We start from the raw sequence: 19,647 nt of genomic DNA on the forward strand, positions 1-19,647 counted from the left end.
ATGGCAGTGACAAAGGCCCGCGCAGACGGGATAAGTGTCTCAGTAGGGCAGTTACAAGTTCTTAGCCAGGCCTGGAGTAGGCATCTGGCACGCCGGGCAAATGCCGGGTGGGCTGCTGGCGGACAGTGCTAAAGAGGCAGATCAGGTGCGGCAGTCTGCGGCCACTAGCTAGACCCAGGCCGCGCGCTACGTGGACATAAAAGCGTAACAGGCAGTCCCTCCAATGCAGCCATTGGCCTCACTTGTGTCATCAGGTGGCTGTTGGCCTTAAAGTGCCAGGGTCACTTCATCATCGCCTGTCGGGCCCTGTCTCGGATTCACACATTAAATGCAGTAGTTTTTGAGCTTGCAAGAAAATGTAACCTTTGTCATATCCTCACAATACTGTGTGAGATGAAATGCCAGCCCTAGGGACCTTCACTTGGAAGAAGGGCTCCTGAGCGGAGTGATTAATGTATATATATATATAAAAGTGGTGCAATCACGGTAGCAACTATTGAAATGTTTTTTGATGGTTGTCCCACTTTAACACACCAGTGTTCCTCTGTAACACCCAACGTAACTGTGCGTTCGTGTGGGGCGGGTATAGGCTATCGGTGTTCACAACTGTTAATGTTCTGCTAAAAGAAAATTCAGATTTGGGAACACTTAGAATTTTGGATAATCTTGTGGAGCAACACTGACTCCCAGTGTCTGATGAACATATATCCTTCTGGTTAGATTAATGGCACTGCATCCAGAATTGCCATTACATTGCACCATTTCGGAAAGTAAATGTATTGTACAGATATCTTGGCCCATCTTGGCTGGTGACCTTGACATCCTGGTGAAATGAGCCATTCCACAAGCTCTTTACCAAACCCAAGTATTATAAAATAAGCCATTCAATGATGTGAATTGAACAGTTTCTCTCCCTGTTTTGGAAATATGCCCCATATAGTATGAGTTCCTGAGAATCGCTGGGAGGCACTAGTATCACTGGTATCACACCAGTTAAACATTCCGTGAAAAGGAGACAGCAGCTATTTGCACCAACAAACTGGAAATGTTTTGACGTTCGCTTACGGATTTCAAGCAGGCACGTGATGTCGCTTTTTGCTAACCACTTAATCCCATAGCTGAAAATCCACAAATTAAACCAATTTTCTTTTCCTTTTTTTCAATTGACATGATCCTTGGAAGAGTAATCCTTCAAGGCAAGCGAAGAGGTTCAATCAGCAAATATTAAAATGAGTTTTACACATCAAATTCTTTACCAAGAAATGGACACATATTTTAATCGGTTGCTGGATTTATATTTAAAATTGGAAGCAAATACCACAGATAAGAAGACTGAATTATTTTATTTCATTTCAAAATAGGGATTATGGGGCTTTTTAGATACCAGCCTCTATCTGCTTTCAAGGAATGAGTATTAAAACAGTATAAAGGACATAGTCAATTGTTTCCGTTTAGTAGAGAATGATTACAATGACTCTGTATCCCGACATTCAGCGTGGTAGATGGCGGTTGTGGAGGTAGTGGGCTGCTGGGGTGCTGTCCTGGGTCGGGCCCAGATACCTCTCTGTATGTTAACCAGAACTGATGCACCACAAGCCCAAGTGGGGCAAACGCAGACCCCAGGCTTGCCCATTGGATACCTGAAGTTAGAATGCAGATGAGAACCAAAATACCAAAAGGGAGGAAAGGTTTCAACTTTCTTGTCTTTGGCTGCCATTTTGAGGAGCCAGGCTTGGTGAATGAATGCCAAGTAGCGCAGATGATAAATGATATCACTTATAATAGAAAACCATCTGAACCAATGACTACGGAGATTTAAGGACAGAACATTTTGGTAAACCTACGGAATGCTGGTGGAACAGGAGACACATTTCATAAATGTAATTCCATCAACCAGGCATTTTTGGTGCATAATTTCACTTTAAGTATACAAAGCAGTTATCAAGGGCATGGTTGAAGACGCGTAATCCTTGATTTGGTACGCAAGGACTCAACGGTGAATACATCACACACACTGGAAAGGAAGATGAAGAATGAAAATGGAAACATTATATCAGCAAAGAATCTTAGTCAAGGGCTGGTTAAAAGATGGAAGAAAATGGAAAAACAGCAAGACAAGGCAAATTAGATATTCCTGGGGGCGTCACAAGGAAGCAGAGAGAATATGTTGAGAAAGGGGATTGAAATCTGTCTAGAGAGTATTTTCCACAGGCTCTTTAAGACATTGTATATATGTATATATGAATTAAATTGGAAGGTCATCATGGGGCCACATTTTACCATTTTTGTAAAATATTCCTGATGAGTCCTTCCAGTCAATGTTTGTACATTTACTGAGGAGGTTTATTCAATTACACTTAATTAAGTGAACCATAGACAAAACTGTTAAAAACCCCAAATGCCCTGTCTCGTTTGTTCCACAGTTGGTACATATTTAATTGAGGGGCAGTTCTTCAGAGCTGCCTTCCATGATGATTCAGTGTGTGAGGATGAAGAACATCACCTCTGCTCCTTCCATTGTTCTCCATAGTAATATGTGTGTGTTTTCATGCAGAGATATATTAACCTCTGGGCCTGACCAGGGCATCACCCCCAGCCACCCACTCCACATTTTACAACCTCCAATGGAGTGCTGGATATGATGTCATAACCCAGCGCTCTGTATCTCAAAGGCCTTCGAACTAAGTCTCAGGAGGCCTCCACAGTGTAAATGGGTTGGATGAGGACATCGGAGTACTCCCCTGTAACCGGCCTATTCAGCAGTGGCACACCCAAGGGGCCTGATGGCCCAAGAGGTTGGACTAGGCCTAGGCCGACCACAATAACTTGCTGCAAATATGGCAGACAAATCTTCTGCTATGGTGCTTCCAACAAGCGAGTCATGGGGAGAAAGAGCTCTGATACCTTCTCAAACATGATCACCAAGTAAAATAGTCCCAGCTGCATCAACAGAAACGCTCATTAGGTTGTTGACTAATGCCCAGTGCCCATTGCTGAGATGCTAAATATGAACTGGTTCTATGATTTGTTTTATTATATGATTTATAGTCAGGTTGATACCGGAGACTCCTTTGTGTCTGCTTAGAAGTCTGTGAGCTCCTACTGCTTTCTGAAGATTCTCACCATCAGGTCAACCCGTATTAAAATACTGTCAAATTTAAAATGCCTCGAAAGAGCTTAACATATCTAGGCCATAGACTTTAATCCCCATGCAAATATACTCACTTATGCCATTTCTGACGATGTGAGCTTACATCAGGAGAAGAATCATTTAAGAAGCAGGTCCCAGGACAGAAGAACTATTTTCAGTGCCATTAATTGTAATTTCTCCAGCGATTTAATCTTTGCTACCTTCATTTTTAGCAGAGGTAATTTTGTCAATTTATTGCAGGTATTAGGTTGGCAGCTTGGCAGATATCAACCCTTTACGATTCCGACCTCTGCCGACGTTAAATCATCACCAGTCACTTTCTTGCATAATTGAAGTTCTTTTAACAAGGCTCATCGCACAATCCCTCAATCAGACTAGAAATATTATCTGAGTGCAAGACCATAAAGGTCTTGTTTTCAGTTTTTTTTTTTTAAATAACATGCAAATGTGAAACAGATTTTTATCTGAGTGTTACAATCAGCTGAAATGAAATATGAAAATGAAAAACGAATGTGATTTTAATGCTTTAAGCCCTCAAAAGAAAGCGTATCAATATGTCTGGTAAAGGCTGCGTTTGTAACGTATCTTTAAAGCCGCTACTTGCTGAGGCTGACGTTACGTTAAAATATTATCTACTGTTAAAAAAAAAAGAAAAATGTAAAAAGCTGCTAAAAATGTGTCCTCAGGACATGAAAATGTTAAAAAAATGGGCAATCTCAGAAATTATTTATCTGAGCAATGGGGCGATGGGTAATACTACTACAACGTAACCCTTTGAGTCAGGCTGGGCTGGCCTATGAAAGCCTAAAAGGGCAGTATGTCATATCCAGCCATCGGCTACACTAATGTCAACAGGTGGTTGCTGGCCTTAAAGTGCCAGGGCCCCCTCATTATCAATGGTCCAGGTCTGCTTTGGGTTATGTATTACTTGATCACTGAATGGGTTAATTCATCATTATGCTTATCGTTATGCAAAGGATGTTACATTATTTTAAGGGAACGGTACTGCGTTGCAGTAGCTACAACTGGGAACTCTCTGGATTTCATGTGGAGTCTTTGGGTGAAGAGTCGCTAACTGTGGGCTCCAAGATAGTTCCTTCTTTGGGCAGGTAAGAGGTTGGGAAGCCCCCCCAACACCCCACCTACTTCCTGCTCACTTTTCCCTGCTTCCTGCTCTGTTCCCTCCCACTAAAGCCTCTCTTGTACTACGCCTTGCCCCTGTGCACAGTTAGCCCCACCCCTATGGGAACGCTGTCTTCCGGATGAGAGAGAGCTCCAGGAAGTTCCAGGGGGGCCAGTGGGCGCCGCTCTAGTGTTTCTAACAGTCTGTATCATAAAATTAATAGGGCCCTGCGGCACTGGCCTAAGCCTCCAGCTTTAAAAAAAAAAGTCAAAAAAACACACAAATACATTTTAACATTTTAATAAAAACTTCTTTCTTCTGATATTTCTCTTTCCATGCGATTCAATCTGTGTTCTGTTTATAAGGACACTTTTAATATTTAGAAATCTCCAGCACTAGCAAGCGGACACCTTGCGGCTAATTTACTGTCTGGTACATGGCCTTTAGAGACCTGCAATTAAACTGGTGGAATTAGGGGGGGGGGGGACATTAAAAAACAGCACACAGTCACCTCCTATTCAGAAATCACTATGATTAACGTACAGAGAGCACGGAAGCCGTTCAGTGTCCTGTCAGTCTTGTTTGGAAAGAACATTGCCGTTAGGAGAGAAAAATCTGCCTCCCTGTAGAACAAATATGGCTAATTGCTTGTTTGTCGTTGTTTTATAGCTCTCTCTCCCGTCTGTCTGCGGAAAAGTAGCCGCGCAACAAAGAGGTCATTTTGACTTTTACATGATCTACTGTGACCTGCAAATCCATTATGTCTTCATACACTCCGACACTCACTATTTATTTTACTATTATTTCTTTATGTACGGGCGATACATGGATTTTTGACTCAAGTAAAGTTACGTAGACTTTAGCATAGGGTGAGGGAACGTCTAACACTGCAGATCCTGCAGCCCATAATTTAAAAAAAAAACTCGTATTGATTAAAATATTTGGGATATCGTCCAAAGCATACCTGCCAAAAGCACCTCTTTAGAAGGGACAGTCCCTGTTTGGGACCCAGATATCCTACCCTGATGTATCTTTTTTGTAAGGGCTCATGTTGTTTGCTGGGTATGAGGGTTTCCTGGAGTTCTACTATAATTTTTTTTTATAGAAACAGATATTTTTTTAATTAAATGCTGTTAATAAAATGCCTTCATTTTCTTCTTCTCGAAGCACTAGTCATTTCCATAAATAGCTGTCATCTCAGCCCATCTCTAGTCATTTCAGACGCCAAAAGGCATGGCAGCCGGCAGTAACTACTGGAACCAGCTCAAGATATTATACTGAATGTTTTGCCTACTTTTGCTTTCCATGTATACAAACGGAACTTGGCAGCAGATAAGACCCATTAAGCCCATCTCTTCTGACCGTTTTCTTGCTGATGTAAAGACTAGTAGCTTAATTATGGGTTTTGTTGCCTTCTTTTGGCTCAAGAATAGGAAGGTTAGGTAGAAGGGTTGAACTTGATGGACTTAAGTCTTTTTTCAACCTCATGAACTATGTAACTATGTAATCTTAATCGGTCGTTGGTCTCGTCTTACATTAAGGAGCCATATGCTTATCCCATGCATGGTTAAATTCCCTTACTGTATTAACCTCTACCAAATCTACTAGGAGGCTCTTTCATCTACCATCTTTCAAGTAAAACTTCCTTACATTATCTCTAAGCCTCTGATGAGCCTGTGAAGAACATAATCGTTTGGTATTCCAAGGCCAGAAACTGTCAGAAACAGGTTACAGTGTAGCAAAGTTTTGAGTAATGTTTCCCGTTGCATTTTTATGACTGCAACACATTGACGCCTGTAATGCCTTCGAAAATATGTAGAACAGGGACATTACTTTGGTTCCAATATGAAATAATGCTTACGCTTTTATTACATATACAAGGGGGCAGTACCACGGACCATCATCTTCCACAAAGGGAAGAGAGTGGAGAACCTGGGATTGATAGTAATTCCAAAATAAGGAATGTAAATGTATCAAAATTCTCGGTTTCATGAGACATAATCTGCAGAATGGAAAGTCCTGCTATGATTTACATTTTGTCTTTGAAGTTGTAGATAACCTCCACTCGCTGATGACAGCCCTTTTTAGCTTTTGATAGGGTTATTTACACATAAGTAATGTATTTTAACATGTACCTTATATTATACTGGGCAATTACAGGCATAACATGACAGTCTCTGAGGCTGCGGCAAGATTAAAGCCCAGTGTAGATGTTCTAGATAATATCCCTGAAATTACATTGCAAAGGGTTGTATTTTTATGTAGCCTAGAAATTGAAACTTTTTAAATCTGGAGAAATAAATTATAATGAAATGAAATGCACCAGTCCACATAAGTTACGAGCATCATTGAGTAATAGTCGGAGACAAGAGCTCCAGAAGGGCACATGCTGTCTATGACCCTTCAGATCCAAATCAGACACCATCTATCATCTTTGACATAATTTGAAGATATTGGAGATTTTATTTTGTTTTTTAAGCCCATTTTTGCCCACCTTGGCAGCTTGGAAAAAATACACACCTCCCATCTCGGGACCCAAACTTCTTTATCTCTTTCTTTTCTTCCCTGAGTGAGTCTGTCACAGTGTTCTACAGCCATGAAAGTCAGAATAATGTGGAAAATGTGTTTATAAACTAAAGCGTGTGCATACAAAAAGGGTTTTCAAAAAATGCTAATTGGCTTAAGATGACTTGCACAAAATAACATTTCCAGGCAGGCAGATGTGAAATGTTCACCAGTGCACATGAGTTGAAAAAAGAAGGCAACTTGCAAATTCACTAATTTGTGAGTTTCCTGTGACTTTAATAATTAGTTGGAATTTTAGCGGAGTGGGATGTTACAATCTTGCAAATTATAGAAAATGACATTGAACATGCATACCCTCACCTGTAACTCGCAAAAGTAAATCTGCAAGGGCATGCATGGCTTTTATATATTACTATATATATATCTATTTAAAGAATAGTTTTAGGAACCTGGGCTAATTAGTGCAAATGTTTTAGACTGTACCTTTCCTTTGGCCTACTTGTCCATCCTCTTTTCTCCAGTGCTTCAAACTATATTTTAACACCCATCTCATCAGGGAAGCTGATCAACAGACAGGTTAACTCCCTTCCTCTAACCTACATCTGGCTCACCTTTCCTTGCCTCACTCCTCTTACTCCTCAGTCAATCTGTACAGATGTCTGAGATACATTCATGTGGTTGGTCCCTGCCAAACATTTGTACTTTCACCTCTGGTTTAATATCCTATCATTTGTTTAAATTGTTATGGTATGCACTACTAGTTATGTCTTGTTTGCCTAATGGCGCTATATAAATCAATAAATAATAATAAAAACTATATTCAGCCAGAGAAGATTCACTTGGGAGTTTCAATAAAGCAGATTGCACAACCTGTACTTCCAAATTATAGACACTGCGGACATTTAGTAATGTTTGGCGCCACCTGGTGGTAACATTAGAAACTGGCAGTCTTTACATGAAAAAGATTCTGAATACAAACTATAAGACATCTTGCGTCAGTCGGGAATAATACAGATAACGAATGAACAGATTGGTTCAGTAATTAATACAAATCCAAAAGGTGCTATTTTATTAAGTAAAGCAAAAGTGCATTGTGAAAGTTTATAGTTTAGTAACCAAATTACCACTCAGGAGCCTCTCTCTTTTGTTAGTACAGAGCAAGCCTAGACTTGCCATCTGGCAAACCAAGAAAATGCCCAGCAGGCAGGTGGCAGATGCCACATACTCATCTGATCTGCTTAAACAGGATGGCCATGTTACCTAGATATTCTATTTTCAGCAATATTAAACGAATTTGTGACGCATTATCAGTGGCGTTGGCAGGGGGCAGAGGGGGCAATGCCCCCCCCTACATCATGCTGGTTTTTTTTTTTGCTTGCAGCCACGAGGAAGCACTGACACGAAGGAGAGAGAGGGACGCCAAGCGGTCGCTCAGGAATACGTTTTCAGCAACCGCTCGGCGCCCCTCACTCTCCCCCGCGAGGCCTCTGTCTTGGTCGCAGTGCCGCCATTTCTCATAGATAGTGAGAAGTGGGGAGAGGGGGTAGATAGTGAGAAGGGGTAGATAGTGTGAAAGGAGGGTAACAAGAATATTTAAATAAAGAATAAGAATGAATGAGAGAATTCATTAATGTGTGGATGCACTGTGTAAATGAGTGAGAGAATAAATTAATTAATGTGTAAATAATTTGTGTGAAAGCGTGACAGAATAAATTATTGTGAGAATGAAAGTGAATTAGTGAGTGACTGTTAAAGTGTCTGTGTGTATCATAAATGTATAAGTGATTTTGTGGAAAGTCTAAGATGGCACAAGCAGGGTGTTTAAGCCTTGGGGCGGGGTATTTATGGGACAAAAGATGACACAGGTAGTGTGTTCATGTTTTTATAATAATATTTCATAAGCAACTCATTTTACATTACAGATGAAACATTTTACACTTAGTTATCCCTGTTTTATTTTTACATTGTACATATTATTATTATTATTATTATTATTATTATCCTTTATTTATATAGCGCCAACAGTTTACGCAGCGCTTAATACAATACATAAATTCAAGGGATATGACAAGACAAGAATTGACAGACTAAGACAAACCGATACATTTGGTGGAGAGAGCCCTGCTCGCAAGCTTACAATCTAGAGGGAAATGGGGTGACAAACATAAGGCATAGAGAAAGGGTGAGAGGTATTGTGGGGGTTATATCGATGACAAGGAAGTTCTAGCAGCTAAGATGGTGCGGCTTCTCTGAAGAAGTGGGTTTTTAGATGTTTCTTGAAAGTTGGGAGGGAGGGAGAATGCTGAAGGTTCCTTGGGAGTAGATTCCAGTGATATGGGGCAGCTCGAGTGAAATCTTGTAGACGGGAAAAGGAAGAGGTGATGAGTGAGGAGGAGAGCCTTAGCCCATGGGAGGAACGTAGGGATCGAGTAGGAGAGTATTTGCTAATGAGGTCAGAAATGTACGGAGGAGCAGTATTATGGATGGCCTTATATGTCAGTGCCAGGATCTTAAATTTAATTCTAAAGGTAATTGGGAGCCAGTGGAGGGTTTCACAGAGGGGGGAAGCAGAAGAGGAGCGACGTGCAAGGAAGATGAGCCTAGCAGCGGCATTTAGGATAGACTGTAAAGGAGAGAGTCGAGACAGTGGAGTGCCAACCAGAAGAGTGTTGCAGTAGTCAAGACGGGAAATGATAAGGGAATGAACGAGGGTTTTTGTGGATTCTTGGGTGAGGAATGGGCGGATACGAGAGATGTTTTTTAGGTGCAAGCGGCAGGATCTGGCGAGGGACTGAATGTGAGGGATGAAGGAGAGGTTTGAGTCAAGGATGACCCCAAGGCATCGGGCCTGGTTAGTAGGAGAGATAGTCGTGTTGTTAATGGTGATAGAGAATTCAGGTAGTGGAGTGGAGATGGAGGGAGGGAAGATAATGAGTTCAGTTTTAGAAAGATTAAGTTTCAGGTAGTGTTGTGACATCCATGAAGAAATAGCAGACAAGCAATTGGTAATACGGGACAGGAGAGATGGAGAGAGATCAGGAGAAGACAGGTAGATTTGGGTATCATCTGCATATAGGTGATACTGGAGGCCAAATGAGTTGATTAGTTTGCCAAGAGAGGAAGTATAAAGAGAGAACAGCAGAGGGCCAAGGACTGAACCTTGGGGGACACCAACCGAAAGTGGAAGGGGTGATGATGTCTTGCCAGAGAAGTTGACAGAGAAGGAACGGTTAGACAGATATGAAGAGATCCAGTAGAGAGCTGTATCTCGAATGCCTATAGAAGCAAGTGAGTGTAGAAGAAGGTGGTGATCAACAGTATCGAAAGCAGCAGAGAGATCCATATACATATGTATAAGTTGTTCTGGTTGATTTCCTCCTTGTTTTTTATTACAAGGAAATCCATGAACTTTTCTTTGTAACTTTTACTCTTACCTTACAAGCTTAATTAAAATCATCACACACATCATCACACTGGGCTATTTCTAAAATGACCAGTGTTCAAATTCTGAAGGCAAATGGCAAAAAGTTGGCATTTTGTTTGGGGTTAAGAATAAACACTAGATGGCAGCACTGTCTCACTTTTTGGGGTTAGTAAAACAGCAATGAACTGCTTTGGTGTTTAGGATAATAATAATAATAATTAATAATAATTACTAATAATTACACTTTAGATAGACCATAATGCACAAGATATTTAACACTTCATTTGCACCATATGTACATGCTAATTGACATGTTCCAAGACAAATCCAATGTAAAAAAAATAAATAAAGACTGCAGGGAGACTGTGTATTTTGAGTTCAGTACTCTGAATAAGATGACCCTGGAGTTTTCGCTTGATGTCTGCCATACCACAGACCAGGTTTCCAATGTCCATATTGTCCAAGAAGGAAGAGTCTGAATGATAAACTATGTGACATCTCGATAACTTATTAAATGTCCTCAAATACAGGTGAGACAAAGGCACAAGTATTGAATGTACATGGGACCTGGTTGAACAGAGAACGCATTGAAAGACTGATATTATGTAAGAGAAGGGTATGTCCCTTACTATGAACAGAGAATACATTGATTGCTTGGCAACCTGGTTTTAACTTGGAACAACAGAAGAACTTTTCTGCTAGGCTGTTTTAGAATGTTCTTTGAAAATACCATAAAGGAGGCGATAAAATTTAATATTACTGTATAAAAGGGTAAGCGTCCAGTCCCCTTCTGGTTACTATCCAACCGATTGATTGCCATAGTGTAATATAGAGATTGCCAGCACATAATTGCTGATTTGCAACATGAGACAATTATCTTGGACCTGGCTGTTTTCACTTGGATGATCTCTTGGGCACTTTGAACTACATGTACAGAGAGCAACAGAGATGAGGCGAACCCTGTAAGAACTCCTCTCCCCGGCCCCCCAGTTAAATCCCCTTCAGGAGATGCATTCAGCTAACTGGAGGAGAGGACATCACTGAAAGCCTCTGGTGGCGGCGTCTCCCCCAATTCGAGGATCAGGGAGAGGACGTCACCACAAGTGCCGCCATTTTGGGTTGGTTTTTTTGGTGGAGATGCTGATGAAGATAGAAGATACCAGATTGAAGAAATAAAAGATAAAAGATACAAGATAGAAGATGTGGAAGCGGAAGTGGAATGAGTGAGAGTGTGAAGGAGTGAGAGTGAATACATTTTGTTCCCACATTAAAAAATGCCCTCACATTTTTCGTCGAACCGAATGGGCAGGGAAGAAAATTTGTCGCCTGAAAACTTATGGGCCAAAAACAAACCAAACAATTAGTCTGTGTTGTTTTTGCCACATTTGCACGTCTGCTGTACTGACATTGATTGACAGCTTAAGCCATCAATCAGAGCTTTGGATCATGAAGGAAGAAAGAACATTTTCCCACATATCCCCCCTTTTGGAAGAATGTATAGTAAAGTACTCAGAGGGTTAGGGTTACTCACATAGTACTCCGATATTAATTTTTCTATAACAGGACGGAACACAAGAAAATAATACCGAAACACTGAAATTCTTTCTACCAATACAGACTACGGACACATTCTGGTTAGCAGGCACTGTCCATGGCCCAAACTCTTTGAACGAGACAGATCATGTTATACGTTACTATATATATTTCAACAAATTTAATCTTAATCACCGAATAAATCAAGTCTTTAACTTTATTGAAGACGCCAACCATGCAAAGCCGGCAAACCTTTCCAAAATGTTTCAAAGTACGGTACGTGTCATGCTCCCCAACCATGACCACTGGAAATACACAGATGATTGCTCAGAAGATAAATGTTCCACAATCTTCCTTATTGTTTATAGAGTGCCTACACTTTGATATGTCTTATTCTTTTTACTTTCCCACGGAAACATTAAATTGTACTTAGTGATCCATACCCATACGGTTCTCCCAGGTACAGGCATTGATCGAGACAGAGATCGTTATCCAAATTGTGAAACATGGGTGTGTTTTGTAGGTTACGGAGCACCGGGAACGGATCGCAGACTCCGGCGGTATCAGCTCTGTGGGTGATATTTGGGTTGTCATTTTCTTGGATCGGTTTATTTTCCTTTAAATGTTGGCAAGTCACTGTCGGTTAGATTTAAAAAAACGCACGCGATCACTTCCTGGGTTTTGTAATAAAACCACTATTTTATTGCCAAAAAAAACAATATACGGCCGATTCTAAGGAAGTTCTAGGGCAATATTCAAGAAAGTCGGGACTTTTTTAAATCCAGCAGCTTTGATACCCCTGCTGTACATTTATTGGTAAATTTATTGGAATACAGAAGCGGAAGGATAAAGAAAAAAACGGGCTGACATCATATACATTATAACATTTATAACATTTATGTGATGCCCCCCTTGCCAATGCTCATGCACATGGAAGGCACTCCAACTGATTTGATTGGAAGCTTTCTTGCCACCGATTGGCTGCGTTATGTAGCCAATCAGTGTTGAGAATTGTCTGACCACAGAGGAGGCAGGAAGCTACAGCAAGAGATTAATACTTAAACTCCTTTGGTGAGGCTGTCTGGCACATTAAACTGTCCATTTAAATCAAATTTTAATTTGTTTTATAGTATACTTTCATTGAAATAATACCCCTAATAAAAACGTCTCAAAAATACCGCACTAGTGTTTTTTTATTAGGAAAATCATTAATAATTACAGTGAATTCATCATTAGGAGAAAAAAAAAATCAGATACTGATTTCACAAATAACAATGCCCATATACTTTGTGAAATATTCCAGCCATATTAAATGACAATTTTTGTTTATCAATTACTATTACATCAAACTGGTAGATAAAATACTCCCGTTACCAACACAATTTTAGTGAACACCCAGAAATGCTGCAGCATTAGAAAAGAAAAAGAAAAAATCAAGTGTTTAACCCCTTTTATACCAAGAAGGGTCTGTGACGCATCATTATATATATATATATATCTATATATATATATATATATCTATATATCTATATATATATATATCTATATATATATATATATATATATATAGATATATAGATATATAGAGCGCAGTTTAACCCTCTAAGATTCAAAGGCGGTAAAAATGTAAAGGAGTGTGGAGTTTTTTGGCTTCTAAGAGGTTAAGCCGTAAACAGGAAAAAGTATTGTTTTCTGCAGTTATGTGCAAATTATTCAGAATGCTCTGTAGAATTAAAAATAATAAAAAATATTATATTCTTGTACATATACAGCAGTATACAAGGATTAATCCAAATGCATACAATATGTTAAAGTCACTCAGAGTCTGAGACTGTCCCTCCAGTTTCTCCAGATAAAGATATTAGGAAGATGCCCCCCCCCCCGGGTATTAAAAATTAACAATTCCAAATGTAACAAGTGATAGGACTTAGAACAACATTAGAATAACATCTTTCCCTAACGCTGCTCTGCGGTGCCATCTAGTGGCAGGGAAAGGGATACATTCAAACCTGAATAAACAGTATTCTTGTTCAAAAACTAGTATCTTATATACAGCAAGACATATGAAAAATATTGCACTGAATGAGAATATCCTGGTTTTGAAATGTTTTCTTTCAAGCTTCGATAATGTTGCAAACAACATAACAAAACAGCCATTAAAAGTTGGTTAAAGGCACTTATACAGTATCTCAATGCGGTCTCGTAACGATCAGCGTTACTCGGAGACTAACATATAAAATTCACCGCGACAGTCATTTTTCAACCATTCGGTTTTGCAGATCGATGGGCCATGTTAACAGGTCAATTCCGGAGCAAATTACTAAAAGTGGTGCTGTCACCATAGAAACCAAGGAACAAATCCAACTGAATACACCACAGTTAGCACTATGTTCACAAAATAAATACAACCCAACATACTCCTATTCAGCCTATTACTGGTGCAAGCATATTAACTCATCGGTCTATAACATTTTTATTATGCCGCAAAATAGGAAGATAATAAAAAGTTATTATTGTGTCAATTTAGGGCTATGTGCTATAAATTCTACATCATTTTAACCAAAAGCAGTAGGGGAAAACTATATATTTCCTTTATGTGTGTATAACAAACATCAATGCTTAAATAGTCCCAAAAGGGGATTAAAAAGTGAATTATTTCACATAATATTTATGGCTGCAATTTTATTGTTTTATGTTATTACCAGTGTTTTGTTCTCCCCTTTACGTACATTTTTTTTTTTACAAGGCAAATAAAACCTGCCGTGAGACAAAATAATATTTAAGAATTTAACTATTGCCAAGAAAGTTGCTAATCTGTCCGTTTACGTCCAGGACCCGTTTACACCACATTATGTGAGAAAGGCACAGATTTTGTGATTTTTTAGGACCTGAGAAATCTGCCAAACTCCTCCAGTGTATCGATCAGGCAAGATCTACCCGGATCTTATTTTCACAGGTTTTACTAAAAAAAAAAAAAAAAAAAAAAAAAAAAAAAAAAGACATTTTGGAGAAAAAAAACCCCCAAAAACATTCGAGGTTCCATCATAATATCCAGTTATTTTGGTCTGAGTACTCTTACCAGGACAATACCGGCCGTTACTTTAACATCTACCTATATACTTTTTTAATCAAATACCTACGTGTGATTTTTTATTAAAGAACTATTTTTTGGCACTGAAATTTGGCCTTCAATTCAGAAATCCTGTTAATTTCATTCTGGCGAATTCAGCTGCACGTTAGAACGCTTTAAACCACATCCTTCCTAGCCCAAAACGGAATCGTGAGATCAAATCGATCCATTTTATACGGTTTATATGGACACGGAAGCAGCTAACTAACCCGTTTTAATCACCGTTTACGATAGCATCTTTGAGACTTGTCTACGATTTTACAAGAGAAAGAAATAATCTACATAATATATGAAAACGCCAAAACTGCCCATTTACTAAAACCGTCCTCTACTTTCATATAAAATAAAAAAAATAGAATAAAACCCTAGATCTTTTAGGAATTTCTTTTATGAAGAGTAGCCCCCATGTGCCTGTCACGTTACAGGTCAGATCACCGTACGGGTGGAAATTAAAACTTTCTCCAGTTCCGCCATATCAACCGCTTCCCTTTGTCAGGATTTCCAGAGGAGCCACCAACCATGATCAGGAAAGGAACAGTTAGATGTTCAGTCTACATGGAACATTCATCGGTGGTCTTCTGCATTGTTAAAATACATTCACAAAATCAATAACTTTTGGTTTGAAAGCAGTAGTTGACCTGGGTCCATTGTCATAAATGTCAAAGTATGTTTATGGGTAGCAGCAGCAGACCGGATCTTCATCAGGATATATTGTCCTGATTCCGTCTCGGCACGGTAAGTTGTTCGTACGTAGGAAGGGCGTTATGGCAGAGGTGGTGTTCAGAGTCCATGGAGCTGCTTCGATGAGGCGACCTGCTCGTTTGACCGGATTGTTGGTTGGAAACTAGATGGTGAAGCATGTCGGTGATGAGATTCAACTTATGATCCATCTGTGTTACCTATTCAAAAAAAAGTCATTATACGTCAACGTGACTGCAAAAGTAAACAGTAAAAAAAAAAAAGACACAAAAAAAACCATAAATTACACATTTTAACAATTAAAGTGTAGGAACTCCTTGCGAGGATCTCATCTTCTTCATTTTCCTACTGCAAAAAATGTGTTCCTATGCCGAACGTTCGGTAAATTAAGGTGAGATTTCTTGTATTCCTCCTCATTGATTTAATTTTACATCACACCTCATTGCAGGGGAACACAGTCGGGCATGGGGCGCACCCTAAGTAATCTGCTTTACTGCAATTTAAATAGACACCAAAAGCCAATAAATAGAAAACTATTAATTATTTTCAACGCAATCTACTCTATTCCTACTGTGTCCTTGCTTTATTGTAGACGATCGTTTAGTCACTTGCACAGCCTAAGAAATAATACAGTATAATTGTGTGTATGTGTGTGTATATATTATATATATATATATATATATATATATATATATGTAAAATGATATAAATAGTTTCCGGCAGACATAATCTAAGCTTTGCCGATAGATCTTTTACCTTATCTTCCACGCGGTTTAACCTGGAACCAATAGTGTTGTTTCCACGATCTTTCACTTTATCTAGACAGAAAGAGAAAAAAGGAATTTGAGTCACTGAAAATTATTTATTAGACTTGTACACGGCAAGCGAAATTTATTTGGACGAAACTTTTATTGTTTTCTGGAAATTAATTTTGTTTTACAATTGTTTTTTGGGGGAGGGGATTGGTTGATTCAGAAATGAAAATGGCATTTCCAAAGGGGGGGGGGGGTCGCTTTTACTTAGAGCAGAAGCATCAGGGTTTAGGAAGAGATCCAGACTTTGATTTTGCACCGTAGGACCACCAGCACTCTGGCTACTTCGTTATCTGACAATTAGCACCTCATAGGCAGCGGAGGTCGGAAAAAACAGATATAACAAATTCGGAAATGGTTAAAACTGGCGTTGGTCCAGAACCAGGTAAAAAGGAAAACAAAGACACAATTCCAGGTTGTCCTTGTCCTTGTGTTACCCTGTGTATGCTACATCGCATTCTGCACACCTTACACCTGAGATTACTCGTGGAAAAAGTCTACACAAAGCGTTCTCAGGGAGCATGCTTACAAACACACACACGTAACGCGTGTTCTCTGCAACAATTAGCTTAGTACAGTAAATGAACCTTGATGCGGCTGTATGACTATTGACAAGAAAAAAAATATATACTTTTAAATGACTTACAAACGATTAAATATATTATTTGACTAAGCGAGTAAGTTACATCAAATAGAGAACACAGAGGAGCGTCCCTTAAAATACATCCCGAACTCTTCATTATTTACCTGATACAGAAAGGAAGAGAGAAGGCTTCCCCAACGACTGGTCCAATCTGGAAATTAAAAGAAATATTTTTACCAAATGGCCCCATTTATATTTCGAGTGGACAGAATACGAAAGAGCAATGTCATCAAACTGCATTATTATATGTAGGTGATTATATATTGTATTATTATATTTAGGTGATACATTTATTAGGCACCAGTAAGAGCTGGATGCTGCCAACCCAACAATATAGCAACACTTATAGGTTTCATAATAGCTTTACAGGGAGGTTGAGGGACTTTATGGAGATCATTAAGGGCAACATTAAGCTTGAAGACCAGCGTAAATTATTTTAATTATTTTTACGATGCATGGGTCTGGTGATTTTTTTTTTTTTTTTTTGAAATTTAAACTTCATTCATTGTACAAAGCACTGCCCGGAAAAATATAAACGGATACGTTGTCCACAACCTTCTCTGCAGCTCCTTAATTCGGACCATCAGGTTAAGGTGACCTTGAGAATATTGTTCAATAACATCCCGCACATCATACGGTTTCCTCGCTTGCTGTGTGTACACAAAATAAAAATAAGGAGAAGTCACAGCTGATCTTTCAAACAAGCTTTTATATATAATATATATATATATATAAATATAAAGGGAAGACGGGACACTTGGGAGGTATCCAACACATCTAAATGACATATTTCCCCAGTGGGGAAGCACAGGTTCCCTCGATTGTCTTTTTTTTTCCTATGCATCAAGGCTTAGACGGTTGTAAATTTCTTCATGGTACATTTCCTAAAATACAAACATTTAATATGCTAAACACACCTGAAATTTCTTTTTTGCCACAAAGTACTGCATCCGTCGAATTACTTTTATTGCTGCTCTGTGATGTTCCCGAAGTCTGCAAAAATACACACAAAAATCTCTCAGGATAGCTGCCTCTTAAATGGACGCGGTCACAAACGGAGTGCAGCTGGAAGAGCGTTCCAGAGCAGGGGTATTCAACGAGTAGGGAGACTTACTCTGAGATATGGGTTATTGGGGTGAGTAGCGTGTCTCCTTCCATGTCCAGATCCTCCGTAAAGCTGTTGGTCCTGATAAAAGGCGCAGAACTGACATCTAACAGCCCAAAGGATTTTTTCACTGTTGAAAAACATATTGGTAAGGCGACTGTCCGACTCTGATGCTTACAGTCAACCGGCTTTGAGTTTCCACTTTAGATAGCTAGACGGCGTTTTACTAAATCACATTTGCGATAAATGTGTACATTGTAACCTCCATTGTCTCTTAGTTTGCCACCCATGTGATGTAGAAAGGATAGAACTGCATGCGATTTGTCACATGATGAATTACCTGTGTTTTCATATGCTTCCACAGAGTAGTTGTCACATTTTTTGTCCTCCGCAACATGGTCATAAGTGATATGTGGAACATTTAACATCTTCTCTGTAGAGCCTTCTTCTCTTTCTGTGCGTAATTTCTTCCTCTTAATCTGAAACAACGAAAATATTTCAAAAGAAAAAAAGGTACAGGGTGTACAAATGCTCTTTTTAAAAGGGGGGACACTTGAAATAATATTTTGTGCCGATTTAGTATGTAAAAAGAGAAAATGAACTCCATATGAAGCAGATTGATGGTTGAGGGCTAGGAAGCATCAATCACAAGGCGACGTAGATCGCTAGCACCTTATGTGGCTGATTCAGATTATGGAAGACGCACTTTGGGTTCTTTAGATCTCGTGAGAATAGTTTTACAATTCAGTTCGCCCTGGCACAACACTTTTAAAGGTGCTGTTCCACCAAAAAAAAAAAAAATACAATCTGTAGTAAGCTAAGCAAATAAACCTTGGCATGCTTTGTTTCTGGGAAGGGTTTTGTTGAGAGGTGGACACTTAACAGACAACAAGTGATGTTTCTAATGCTGCGTTTAGTGACAACGTGTCAAATTCAGGTAAAACGGCACAGAAACATGAGGACAATCAGAAAAATACAGAATAGCAAAAGAGAAATACCATGACGGTTTTCTTGGGTTTGGGGCTTGGCGACATGAACTGGTGGTTCCGTGGTTGTTTCCGGATGTAGATCTTCCACGTTGCAGAATCTGGATTTTCAGCTGCATAGCACCTCCACGCTGTCTGGAACAAGGGAAGCAACGGCGTTCGTCTGTTACAAGTCTGAGCATCGACTCTTGTGATCAAATCATTTAACGCTACAGCAAAAATCCATTGCAGGATGGATTAATTTACATTGAACAAAGCTTCCCGGGTCAGAAACCCAAGTCCTGGAGCTTGAACTGTGAGAACTCGCCACAACTTTTGGCAATATGTGCATTGGGGCAATTAACCTTGATGTGAACTAGATCAACCACCCCGCGCGGTGTCATATTTTTAACCACATTTTCACCACATACCAGGAACCAGAGGTTATATACGGAGAAGTGAAACATCTTGTCATGTATATTTACACTTATATATTATATAAAATGCATCCCCACCACTGAGGATCGTTCTCTTGG

At 39.4% G+C, this 19,647-nt stretch overlaps 1 protein-coding gene across 1 annotated transcript in view; it reads right to left on the minus strand.

Annotated features, from left to right (window-relative positions):
* Positions 1–15,588: 15,588 nt before the first annotated feature.
* Positions 15,589–19,647, minus strand: part of LOC149276247 (potassium voltage-gated channel subfamily KQT member 1) — a 34,804-nt gene continuing 30,745 nt past the window's right edge. The window contains exons 9-16 of the mRNA XM_089503815.1: positions 19,145–19,267; positions 18,487–18,625; positions 18,156–18,276; positions 17,959–18,034; positions 17,597–17,691; positions 17,146–17,192; positions 16,343–16,404; positions 15,589–15,786 (exon numbers count right to left, since the gene is read on the minus strand). Coding sequence (XP_089359941.1) covers positions 15,589–15,786; positions 16,343–16,404; positions 17,146–17,192; positions 17,597–17,691; positions 17,959–18,034; positions 18,156–18,276; positions 18,487–18,625; positions 19,145–19,267 — 861 coding nt within the window. The remainder of the gene's footprint in view (positions 15,787–16,342; positions 16,405–17,145; positions 17,193–17,596; positions 17,692–17,958; positions 18,035–18,155; positions 18,277–18,486; positions 18,626–19,144; positions 19,268–19,647) is intronic.

This window comes from Sceloporus occidentalis, unplaced genomic scaffold, assembly GCF_023333645.1.
Source record: "Sceloporus occidentalis isolate IW3139 unplaced genomic scaffold, rSceOcc1.0.p SCAF_243, whole genome shotgun sequence".
Taxonomy (NCBI): Eukaryota; Metazoa; Chordata; class Lepidosauria; order Squamata; family Phrynosomatidae; genus Sceloporus; species Sceloporus occidentalis.